The 12,180-nt window shown below is 42.5% G+C and overlaps 1 protein-coding gene across 2 annotated transcripts in view; it reads left to right on the forward strand.

Annotated features, from left to right (window-relative positions):
* Positions 1-11,938, forward strand: part of NR6A1 (nuclear receptor subfamily 6 group A member 1) — a 183,716-nt gene extending 171,778 nt beyond the window's left edge. For both annotated transcript variants that reach the window (XM_065418818.1, XM_065418817.1), the window contains exons 8-11: positions 599-853; positions 7,669-7,790; positions 10,624-10,776; positions 11,850-11,938. In XM_065418818.1, coding sequence (XP_065274890.1) covers positions 599-853; positions 7,669-7,790; positions 10,624-10,776; positions 11,850-11,938 — 619 coding nt within the window. The remainder of the gene's footprint in view (positions 1-598; positions 854-7,668; positions 7,791-10,623; positions 10,777-11,849) is intronic.
* The last annotated feature ends 242 nt before the right edge of the window (positions 11,939-12,180 follow it).

The raw sequence follows: 12,180 nt of genomic DNA on the forward strand, positions 1-12,180 counted from the left end.
GAGTATTTAAATTCATAACAACATTGTATTTACAGATCTCTTAATTTTGCATGTGTATAGGTAATTAAATAAACTATGCCTGATTCTGAAGCCAGTAGCCAAAGAATGTCACCCAAGGGCTAGAGCTGAGACTGTGATGCTAATGTCTGATGGCTGAGAGGATCTATTTCACAAGTGAAATCACTTTTCTGGTTTTTGCATAATATTTTGCACATCTGTGGAGTACAACATCTGCTTTCCTTGTAACTGGGAAGCAGCAGCAGCTTGTTAAGCTGTCTGGTGTCCCGGACTGCAGGAGGCTTCCTGAGAGCAGAGCTGCTGGTAGAATGAGAAGATTGCTAGTTAGGTTCAGTCAGCATCTTCAGGGATGGCATTCGTCTCCGGGGAGAAACACAGGTGCAGGGATGGTACCTTTCATCGCCTGCTGTCTGCAGGCTCAGGAGCAGAAAATCCAGCAGTCCGTCTCTGTTCTCACCACTGGGTGACACTGTGGTCACCAGGAATCAAGACACACACAAATTTTATCTGGTTATTCTGGTGCCTTGTGTTCCAATGTTTTTAATCCGTTTTTATGTTTTCCTATTAACTGTGCCTGCAGGTATAAAGTGACTCAGGCAGAGCTGTTTGCGTTGCTGTGTCGTCTGGCAGATGAGTTGCTTTTCAGGCAGATTGCTTGGATAAAGAAGCTGCCATTCTTCTGTGAACTCTCAATCAAGGACTATACTTGCCTGCTAAGTTCCACATGGCAGGAGCTGATTCTGCTGTCCTCACTAACCGTTTACAGTAAACAGATCTTTGGTGACCTTGCTGATGTAACCTCCAAGTACTCTCCCTCTGACGATGAGCTGCACAGGTGAGGTCGTGGGTTAAATCTTCTGGGGCTGTATCAGTATCTAGTAATGGGGGGACGGGGTCTGTTCCTGGCTCTGCCACTGACTGTTCATCCATGGACAAGTCTCTCACTTTCCCTCTTGGTATGAAGGGATTATAGTCCCCACCCTTGTAAAGCACTCTGAAATCTTTTATATGTACGTGTAGGGATCATTGCTCAAGAGAAGACAAAACATTTTTGGTGGGGAGCATGTGGGCAAAAGGGGGGTATCTTCCCTTTCTACCCATCTCAAAATCCCTGTGTGGGGTTGGTTGTGTGGAACACCCTCTGGATCTTGTCAATCAGCTGCCAAAGGGTTGCCTAGGGAGTGATGCCTGCCACTCCCAAGGAGTAGGGTGCATCCCTTTGTTCTGCCTGCAGCGCTAGCCCCTATGCTGTCCTTAGCCCCCTCCATCCCGTGAAAGCTATTTAGATATTTGAAACCTTCTAAAGTCTGTTTGGGGAGGTGGGAGATTACTCAGAACTGTAATAGAAATAGACTCCCTCTGGAAAACCTTGTGCACAGGTTGGCCTCTCGGTGTGCTCCATTCAGACTGGCTTGCTGAGGGATGTCATTTCAGCTCTGATCTCAAGGGTGACCGGCATAAATGGGAGCTTGAAATCGAAAGTCAGTTACATTGCAACAGTTAAATCCCACAAAGCCTTAGTTGGTGTGAAGAATTATGAATGGGGAGATAGATCTTGTGTTAAAGGGCCCTTTTGAGATTCATAGCATAGGCTTGGGTTTCAGAGGTGCTGAGCCCCCACAGTTCTCATTGATTTCAACTGGAGATATGGAGACTCGGCACTTCTGAAAAGCAGACCCCAGATATGTGAAATGTGCCTTATCTGCATTCCTAGCACACACGATGCTCTTTGGAGCTTACAACCTACCAGCACCACTTATGCTGTTTGTTTACACTTCATTTCACTTTGGGACTGTGAAATTAAACTAGTCCATTTCACTTTCAGTTTTGAGTGCCCAAAGTATCTCACATTAGGCACCCGAAATCACAAGTCACTAGACTAGACGTTTTTCATAGTTTTTCCTCAAAACTCAAAATTTCAATCAGCTTTGCCATCACTTTTGAAAATCATGGCCCATGCTCTTGCCACATGGTTGTTATGTTTGGATTTCCCGGTATGCAGGGATATGTTCAAAAATCTCTTCATTTAAAAAAATACAATTCTATTTAAATGAGGATTTATACCTCTCGCAAGCCTCCTATTTTTATTTGTATAAAACATAAGGGTCGGGTTTAAACTTGTGTCTCCCTGTAAGACGACTCATCTAGAGCTAGTCTACACAGAACTTCTGTGCTAATTTACTTACATCAGTGCTCAAACTGTGTAGACGAGGCCTTAAATAATTCTCAATTTGAAATATCCTTTTGAAACCCGAGATAGGAGAAAGGGCAGGTCCTGTGAGATTTATCAGAGTGAGAGATCCCATGACTTCAGTTTACTTTTGTCATTGAAATGGCTGGTTTCATTTTCTTCACATCCGTCTGAGCGTATATAGTTCACAGAAGTTTGCCCCCGACTGTTCTGATGGAATATGGCAGATTTCTTAAGCATTCTTCTGAAACTCTCTAAAATGCTTCAGTGCATTATTTCAAATAGATTGCTTTTTATTAATTGTTTCCTCAGGGTTGATAGTAAGACCCGATGAAATTAAAGAGCAGTGAACTTCAAACAAAAATTTGGGGTAAAATGATCCATTTTTAGATGTTTTAACCCAATCAACCAACAAAAGCTTGCTCCTGTGGCCTTGCCAGACGCACTGTAGCACGTGCAGAACCTGTGCTGTGAGGGTGAGGAAGAGGGGCACAAATTAGGAGTAATCCCTGCACGTAGCACAAAAAAGAATATATGGCCCAAGACTGAGCAGCTGTACCCTCTAGTTCTAGCTTCGCCAGTGTCGTTCCTTTTAACTACTGAAGATCTCCCTCGGACAAGACAGAGTTTTCCCAGCATTCTGAAGAAAAGCAGAGTGTGATAACCTAGTGTCAAGGCCAGTTTTCCCATAGAAATTCTTCCTTTCTTCACCCTAGGATTGAGAGGAGAGCCCCTTTATGTGAGCAATTACTCAGGCTCAAAGAAATACTATATAAATATTGTAAATAACCACAAGATACAAAATGACAAAAGCTTGTTCGCAAAGCTTCCCAGTTAGAAGCAGAATGAAGAACTTGATCACACAGCTAGTGACCTTGTTTCCACAATATTACGTTATTAATTGCTATTTCATTGTTTTTGATTACATAAATTTAATGATGTTGCAACTTAGCTGACACTGCGGAGGAAACAGCACTATCTGATGCTCCTAGTGATGACCTGCCTTAATTCATCATCATGGTCAGTTTTCTTTCTTCTGTAGTCCAAGTCCCAGACGGATTCTTGTTTGGATAGCAGAGAGACTGACAGCCTTGTGACAGAACATTTGCAGGATTTACTTAACTGGCTGCCCAGCCTCCCTGTTAATATTTGACCTCCTCTGGCTCTGCCCTTGCTGGAGCTGGTCGTTGTGCCATGGTAATTATAGGATGGTAAATCTCGAGTGTCATTTTATAAATAATCCGTGATCTAATAGAGACATTCACAGTGCAATGAGTACAGCTTCAATGAGGAGTCTCTCTGCGAGAGCCAAGCACTTACTCCTGTGCGCAGGTTTGCTTATGCTCAAGCTCTCCCTCTCAAGGCCCCAAAAGTTGACATGTGTGTAAAATATGAGGCAGACCCGAAATGAAAGAGAGATAATAAAGGAGTCTTCTTAACCCTTCCGACACTGGCAATTTCTAGCCTGCCAGCCTCAGGGATGCTTTAGAGAAGATCTGTGTATTTATCCAAGGGGTTAAAATAATAGATGTGTTTTGACAGTGGAATGGTTCCTTTAACCTCAGTTACTGATTCAGCATTTAAAGTATCACTAATTGATGTTAGCAAAAAAGTGGAAATGTAGCTTTACCAGGCCATTTGGGAGGAAGGAAGAATGTTGTGTGTGGTGCCCAGCTGGGGGCCCATTCAGTCCTGCAGTCCTCTCATTTCAGAGCATTTTATTTATAGCTTAAATATCCGTGTAGAGCAGGGAGTAGTAATAATACGAAGCTGTTGGATTAGAGTGAAAGTCTTAGCAGCACTCTCCCATGTGCTCCTGCGACTGCACTCCTGTCGTCCTATCTTCTGTGGGAGCCGAGTGTCCCTGGCTGGCACCTCCATGGCTCATTAACAACTGGTGAGCAAAAAAGAAACTCTAGGCTTATTAAAGATGTTTTCTCTCCCCCAAAACCACGCCTTGCCTTTTCATTTTTTGTTTAATATTAAATCAAATGTATGGTGTTTCTTCCTCTAATCAACCTCTGCCTGGACTCTGGGATTTCACAATTTGATAGTAAGCTGGATTGCTGCACCAGCCACTGGCCAGCTCAGCGCTGCCCTAATGAGCATGTACTGCTCCAAGTTAATATTGGCTTTGTAATGGTCATTTCTGTCAACCAGCTTTCTTTCTGTGGTACAAACACAGAGTTGATTGCATCTCCAGCAAGTAACACCAGAGGCCATCTCTTCTGAAGCAGTCACTGATGTCTTTGCTTTTAAGACCACTCTTTGTTGAAACATAGATCTGCATGATCCCCTCATATAAAAGCATGATGTAACCCCAGTGAGTTCACTGGGATGATCTGGGTGTAACAGAGGGTTTTGTTTGGCTCTTTTCATGGTAGAGCAGCTCACCGTAATGATTCTCCAATATTCAGGAATGGCTGTTGCAGTCTGAGATTCAGGTTGTCTGTTAGCCAACTTAAAACAATATGCTGACCTAAGATACCCTGGCACTTAGAAGGTTGTAGTTTATTTCTGTTCCTGGTCATAACCCTGACTGCCAGTATATAAGTAGATGAAAAATGAATAAATATGATCAACTTTTTCATGTTTTAATTCTGATTTAAACTGCTGGCAAAATGGTCTGTTTTCTAGATCTAATGTTTAAATCTCTGGAGTCTAGTAAAAATGCAAATAAAATGCATGGCAGCTTGAACTTTTTACTGTTACTCCTGATAATACATAGCCAGGAATTAGACTGGTGTAAAAGCTGAGAGGCAGACTGTGTGTGGAGGAGTCAGTGCTCCAGAAGGAATAGGGCTGTGCAAAACAGAACAGCTTTGTTTGAAAAAGGGAGGAATGTATGCACAGAAAACCAAGCCATTTCTACTGCAAGCATGAGAGAAGCGCTCTCCTGGATTTATGGAAGTGACGAGTGGTTGGTAAAAATGTGCATTCTCAAAAAACAATTAGACCCAGCAGAGGATTGTGAGTGGTCTCTGTGCTCATTAACTTCTTGAGCTTTGCAATCTTGCACCTGCAGGATTTTTAATGTCAAGTTGAGAGCAAGAAAATTGTACAACTTTAGATTAGCCGACAAGGCTTTCATCACTTACAATATTACTTCCCTGAAGAACTGACCTAAAGTTCAGACAGCTTGTTTTCTCTTCTCTGAGGCCAAACTCCACCATGCATTTTACAAATAACTTTGAAGTAAACAAATACACGTGCCAAAATAAGATGATATTCAGTGAAAGGGGTTTTATTTTTGTTCTGTTTTTTTCAGAGACGGCTTTCTGGCTATGCTCTGATTGTGTACTGTATAATGCCAGAACACACAGCTGAAGCTTTCCTGAACACTTCTGTCTCACTGCTGAAGATTTATGCAATGTCCTATTTCTTCCAAACTAGCCTTTATTGCTTTAAACCACATGTAGCAGGAATGGCTACTGGCCATTTGCACAAATAGAACACTCTGAAATATGCACTTTGTACCTTCAGAGTCTCACAAATGTCACTTATGCCATCTTTTTGTCTACTGTCCTGTGATCCAGTGACCTGCAAGCAGGGGTCCTCTCAGACTCCTCCGGCAGAAATCTAGGATTCCCTACAGGACTAGGACTCTTCACTACAGAGTTTCCATTGAGCTCATTCCCATAGACTGCAGTCACTGGACTGTTGTGAGCCCATCCCAACCTACTATTACATGTCCCTCCCCATTAGCGAGTTCTTTGGGCAAGTGTCCTAGCTCAGAGAGAGATCTGCAGCTTGTTGTAAGCAAGCTACCCGTACTGTCTGTGTTTGTTTTCTTGGAAAGAGTTCAGCTCCTCCTCCTGACTCTAAAGTTGCTTGGACGTTCTGTCTCTCATGCATCAGACTCCCACGTTTGCATGTAATCTCCTGCTCACCTGCTAGTTTAGAGCTCACATCTGAAGCTTTGCTCATCAGCACATATCCATGTGCCTTCCATGTGCAGTTTCATTCTGACATGGTGGGGTACAGCCATGCTGATGGAAATGGGGGAGGAAACCTAGGTCCAAATGGGACAAACAGATCACTTTTATATCACCTGTAGTCGTGACATGACCACATTGTGTGACTGGTGAAAATCTCAGGTGAGATGTTCTAACACCCTATTCCTATAGCACTGCCTGGCTAGGAGAAAAGTTCAAGCTGGGGAGGGCTCATGGCAGCTAAAAGAGGGCTGGAGCTGAGAGCGAGAACTGGGGAAGTGCTGGGAAGGTGAGTGGAGGAGGATGGTGTGATTTTTTTCCCCTTCAGTATAAAGCCTTAAGAACGAGTGGCTGTGTTGAAGCAGGCAGAGTGCTGTGTAATGTGAGAAATGAGTGCCCTGGATCCAGCGTGAAGGCCTAGGGTGTCCAGGACCAACCATCAGGTACTTAGCACATACTGAACCTGGCAGGGCAAACCTGATTTTGCTGAGTCTGTTCCAAGATGAGCAGCAGGACAGGAGGGACAGTCTCTTCATTCCAAATTTCTAGACTGATTTCTAAAGAAGAGCTTCTGAGAAAGATCAGCTGAAAGGAACCACTAAATCTTTTGAGGTTTTCCTGTTCCTGTTTTCAACCCTTCCTTTGCCCTGTAGCCTGCATTTTATGATGGACACCCTGTAATAGTGAATAACTATAATGTAGCTGGAAGTCGTATAGATTTCGCCAAACTTCCTAGATGGACCTGCACAGCTGATGGGTCATAAAATATAGTGTAACTATTACTGAGTGTATAATAATACTTTGCACATCCCTAGAGCTTTCTGTGTAAGGATCATCCCATTTCACAAACCAGTGAATTAAGCCTCACAACAAGCCTGTGAGGTGGGGAAATAACATCTTCATTTAAATATGGGGAAATTGAGAGAGAGAGAGGATTAGTAACTTGTCCAGGACCATGCAAGAAATCATTGGCAGAGCCAGGAACTTCTAATACTTGTTTCTTCCAGTCATAGCAGCCTAATACCATGACCATGCATCACTTGCCCACAAGCAGCTATGCCAATATACACCCATGTGCACACGTGAAATCCCCATTTTCCTTAAAGGTCTGATGTAACTGGCAAATATGATGTTCTGAATCACCTTGTTACCAGTTTTGCTTCTCGTGAATAGTGCCAACAGACCTGAAGCATCTGGGTCTCTGAATTATAATGCAAGGCATTAAGGTCTTTTCATAGAATATCAGGGTGGAAGGGACCTCAGGAGGTCATCTAGTCCAACGCGCTGCTCAAAGCAGGACCCATCCCCAGACAGATTTTTACCCCAGTTCCCTAAATGGCCCCCTCAAGGATTGAGCTCACAACCCTGGGGTTAGCAGGCAATGCTCAAACCACTGAGCTATCCCTTCCCCCATTTAAATACCATGGAGTTTTTAGTAAGTCACTAAGCTCCCTACTGTTTAATTGCAAAGGGCCTCTCCTCTTTGAGTACCCTGTTGTGTGCATCTGTCTCCCTTTCCTTCAGATTCAGTGAAGAGGGAATGGAGGTGATGGAACGGCTGATCTACCTCTACCGCAAATTTAACCAATTGAAGGTCAGCAATGAGGAGTATGCATGTATGAAAGCCATTAACTTCCTCAATCAAGGTGAGTGGCGGAAGAAGGGGATTAGTCCCACTGGAGTAAATGGCTAGTCAATAAGCTTGTCAATCTTTGCTTCCTTTGGATGATGGGGAGAGAGAGAAGGGGTCCTAAATCCAAACTGAAATAGACGCTTGAGTATTAAAAAGTTTTGTTTTTGCCATTGTGCAGTTACAGCCATATGCAGTGTGTGCTATTTCAGACACCTAAATGAAGCAATTGTAGAGGAAGTGAAAGGATTCACTTTGCTTAATCAATTTTTAATGCCTTTAATCGTAGACACCAAGGACAGTATGTGCGTCACTTTAAATACGTACCTACTTTACCAGCAGCAGAATAAGAACAGAGCAGAGTGACTGATGAAATCTTTCTAGATAAGGCCTGAATGACTGATTACCTACCAGCTGTTGTGGCAAACTTCTCACCATGCACAAGTGCATGTCATCTGAAAATACTGCTGCTCATGGTGGAAGGGTCTAGGCCAGTGACACTCAGACCTCAGTGGTTCAGGAGCCAAATTAACGATCAACATTACCCGAAAGAGCCACAGTCGTGTGAATTCACTCTGTGTGTGTAATTTAATTTTATTCTCCCAGCAAAATGACTGACCAAGTATCATTTTATCAATTACAATTGGCTAATAACATAGTAAAAGCGTCCGGATTGGTTAATAACTTAGATGGGGTAATAATTAAATCACACAGTGTTTTAATATCATGTGCTGCAAAGAGCCGCAGGAGATGCATTAAAGAGACGCTTGCGAGCCTCAGTCTGGGTATCACTGCTCTAGGCGTCTTCTGACAGGCAGCAATCAAGACAATCAATTTGCATCACTTTTTTCCAATTTAAGCTGTTAGGATATCTCCATTTATTTATTTATTTATCTCCTAGAACTGGAAGGGACCTTGAAAGGTCATTGAGTCCAGCCCCCTGCCTTCACTAGCAGGACCAAGTACTAATTTTGCCCCAGATCCTTAAGTGGCCCCCTCAAGGATTGAACTCACAACCATGGGTTTAGCAGGCCAATGCTCAAACCACTGAGCTATCCCTCCCCCCCTGTTAGCTTTGTATCCCTCCCCCCCCCCCGTTAGCTTTGTATCCCTCCCCCCCCTGTTAGCTAAATGTTGGCTAACCTCACTGGCATTGTTTCCTGGATTCTTCATCAGGGTGTTTCCCTTCACCTAATACCTTTATCTGATATTTTTTAAGAAAGTGAGAACATGCATTTTGTCCTTTAATATGGTGCCTAATGCAGTAATATTTTCAGGTAGTGAATGCTGCCTAATACGGGACTGACTCCATTTGTGGTCAAGCACAGCATTTTAGAGCTGTCAGTCAATTCTGTTATGAGACTCCTAACACTTCGAAATTCATGAAGTCAGCATAGAAATAACATGCAAATTGATTCTGCAATGGTAGTCCAGGGTGGGAAGTTACTGGTCTTTTCTCTGAATCTCTACCATGCTGAAAGGATTTGGAAGGTTCACTTTCTTCAGTAACACTTGTGTATGGGTCACTCCAGTCTAACACCGTGGTGTGATTCCCATGTCAGTACTAGTGTGTATGATGTTATTGCACATCTATGACGCATGTTACCACTGTTTTCTGTATTGCTTGTGCATAAATGAAAAAAGCTATTGAATGGCACTAGTCTAATAGGTGAGTTTCAAAAGCAGTTCAATAAACAAGTACCACTGGGAGTTTTCTGTACCACAGGGAAATGTTCTACTTTGCAGGGATATGCTGAAATCTCCCTCCTCCCCCTGGTTATACCAAGTGTTTTGTGCTGACACTTCAGTGTGCGCCCCGGCACAGATTCCGGTTTGCTTCCCTGGACAGTTTCCTGACACTGGATGATAGACTTCTTTAGCTGTCTCCATTGTTTTCCAAAATGTATTTTCATTAACTTCCTGTCTTCTTTTATTTTTAGTTGGAGTTTGCAATTTTTTTATGTGGAATACCTGAAAATTATTTTTAAAGGTCAGCTTTTGGACAGCAAATAAATGCTCCTTCCCTTGTATAGTATTTCTGAAGAACAATACTGAGCCTCAGAAGAGTTGCATATTTTGCCTATTCTTAATTTATTGGATCCCCTCCCATGACATCAAATAGTATTTAAATGTCATTGATCATGCTGAAATACATTCAAAGGGACTTTCTCAAATCATTTTGCTAGCATCAAAATATCCACTTTTTTCTTTGTGTACATTGCTAAACATTTGGAAAAGCTAAATTTTAAAATAAAAGCTTAGCAAGTTTATAAAGCTCACATGGCGTAATTCCTAAACAGACGACACCCTGAATTACTGATCTGAACACTTCCCATAGAGCTGAGATGATGTAACTAGAATCAACATGCTTCTTTCTATGGAAAATATTATGTTGCACCCCGTGTTAGGCCTGAAAGCCTTGACATATAGCTACTTTATAAAAAGAAAGTAGAGATTTAAGGTTGCTAGAGCTGTTATCTTCTGAAAGGTTCATGATCTCTGAGCATGAGCAATTTAGGACATTATATGTTCTCATCCGTGTCCCTTATGAAAGGAAGATCTTGTACCCTCACATCTAATCTGAAGTGTGTATATGTAGGAGATATTCATTACAGTATGTTCTGGAGGAGGAGGGCGAAATTTTAATCCTGTGGTGACTATAAACTTGAAGTCTCTGCTCAATAGCATTGTATAATTTAGGTAGATGTTGTTAGACTGAGTTTTATAAATGGATTTGTCCTTCCATTTTACAGTTGCTGACTCGAATAGTGATGAGGAAAAATATGACTCTGGTTTTGTTCTAGTATTACAGCTGTTCCCAGTCACTTCGTTTTTCTCTTTTCACTCAGACATTAGGGGCCTGGCTAATACATCCCAACTGGAGCAATTGAATAAACGGTATTGGTACGTGTGCCAGGATTTTACAGAATACAAGTACCCACATCAGCCAAACCGGTTTCCGGATCTAATGATGTGTTTGCCAGAGATACGATACATTGCAGGTAACTTTTTGATCTCTTCTCCCAGCTGGCCCCTGTGTAAATCATTAAATCTCCTTTAAAGGAGACTTTCTTCTTCTTATAATTAAACTCCTATCTACTTGGCTGGATAGCAGTGCCAGTGTGGGACCTGTTCTATTTGAGCCTTTCTCTACCAGGATAAACCCCCCTCATCTTACCCAGTGTAATAAAGCTGGGTCTGTGTGGGACCTTTTCTATTTGAGCCTTGGAAGCTTGGCATCTGGTAAGAAGCCATATTCTTTTTTCACAAATAATGAGCTCTACTTAGTATCTTGATCGAAACCTCCTTAGGGTCTTAATTTCAGACCCAACTCTGAAGTGTCTTCTCTGCTGCAGAAATAACCCTGATCTGTAGATGGTAAAGGCCTCCCAGGGAGGAGCTTGCACTGAGTCTAGAGATGGCACTTGCATACCATGGTGAAGATCACAATATAAAAGCCTAGACAGGCTTGAACAAAGTCCCCAGATCTGAACTTCCCTGGAATTTGGGTTACTGAAATCTGCATGTGAATTTTCCATCTCAATGCATCATTAATTGGCTCTAGAGGAATTATTCCAGGATCTTCATGAGAACATCAGACATTTGTACCTAAATGTTAAGATAATGGACACAGGTTATTTGGGATTGGGAAGAAATGTTCTTCCCTAGGGCATGTTGATTTGGATTTGTGTGTTTCACCTTCCTCTGTCATACCAAGCAGAATTGTCCACTGGGACCAGTGTACACATCCCACTTGACACAATCTAGTCACTGTGATTGACAGGGGAGGTTGACAGAGGTGGGATGTAGTCTTTCCCATCTTCTATAAATATGCCCCCATTATGGGGAAATCATTTTCATCTGACTTCGCCAACGCACTTAGCTTCTGTTCCACTATATAACACATCCTGTTGTTTCCAAAGGAATATCAAATGTCTAATGTAGGAATTGGGTGATTGACTGTTTCTCTAAAGGTTCAAGGTGAAACCATCTCCAGTGTCACCAGCTTGTTGGAGATGAGCATTTCTGAAATCTGGCTCAGGAATGGCAGCTAATTCTGATTCTTTCTTAACAGGAAAAATGGTGAATGTTCCTCTGGAGCAGCTGCCCCTCCTTTTTAAAGCCGTTCTGCATTCCTGCAAGACAAGCGTGAGCAAAGAGTGAGCCTTCATTGCCCCGAACCCATGCCTTACTCTGGTGCTTCTGGTGGGGAACTGGCTCACATGTGAAGAGAGAGGGGAGGGAAAACCATGATCAAGGCAGTAGGGAGCTGCTGAGACAGGGCGTCAGGTAGCCCTGTCATTGTAGCAAGAATCTTTTTTTGTTTGTTTTTTGTTTTTTAAACTCTTTTCCTATATATTTATTTCACGACAGAGTTGAATGTATGATCTTCAACACAGTGCACA

The sequence above is a fragment of the Emys orbicularis genome, chromosome 18 (assembly GCF_028017835.1).
Source record: "Emys orbicularis isolate rEmyOrb1 chromosome 18, rEmyOrb1.hap1, whole genome shotgun sequence".
Classification (NCBI taxonomy): Eukaryota; Metazoa; Chordata; order Testudines; family Emydidae; genus Emys; species Emys orbicularis.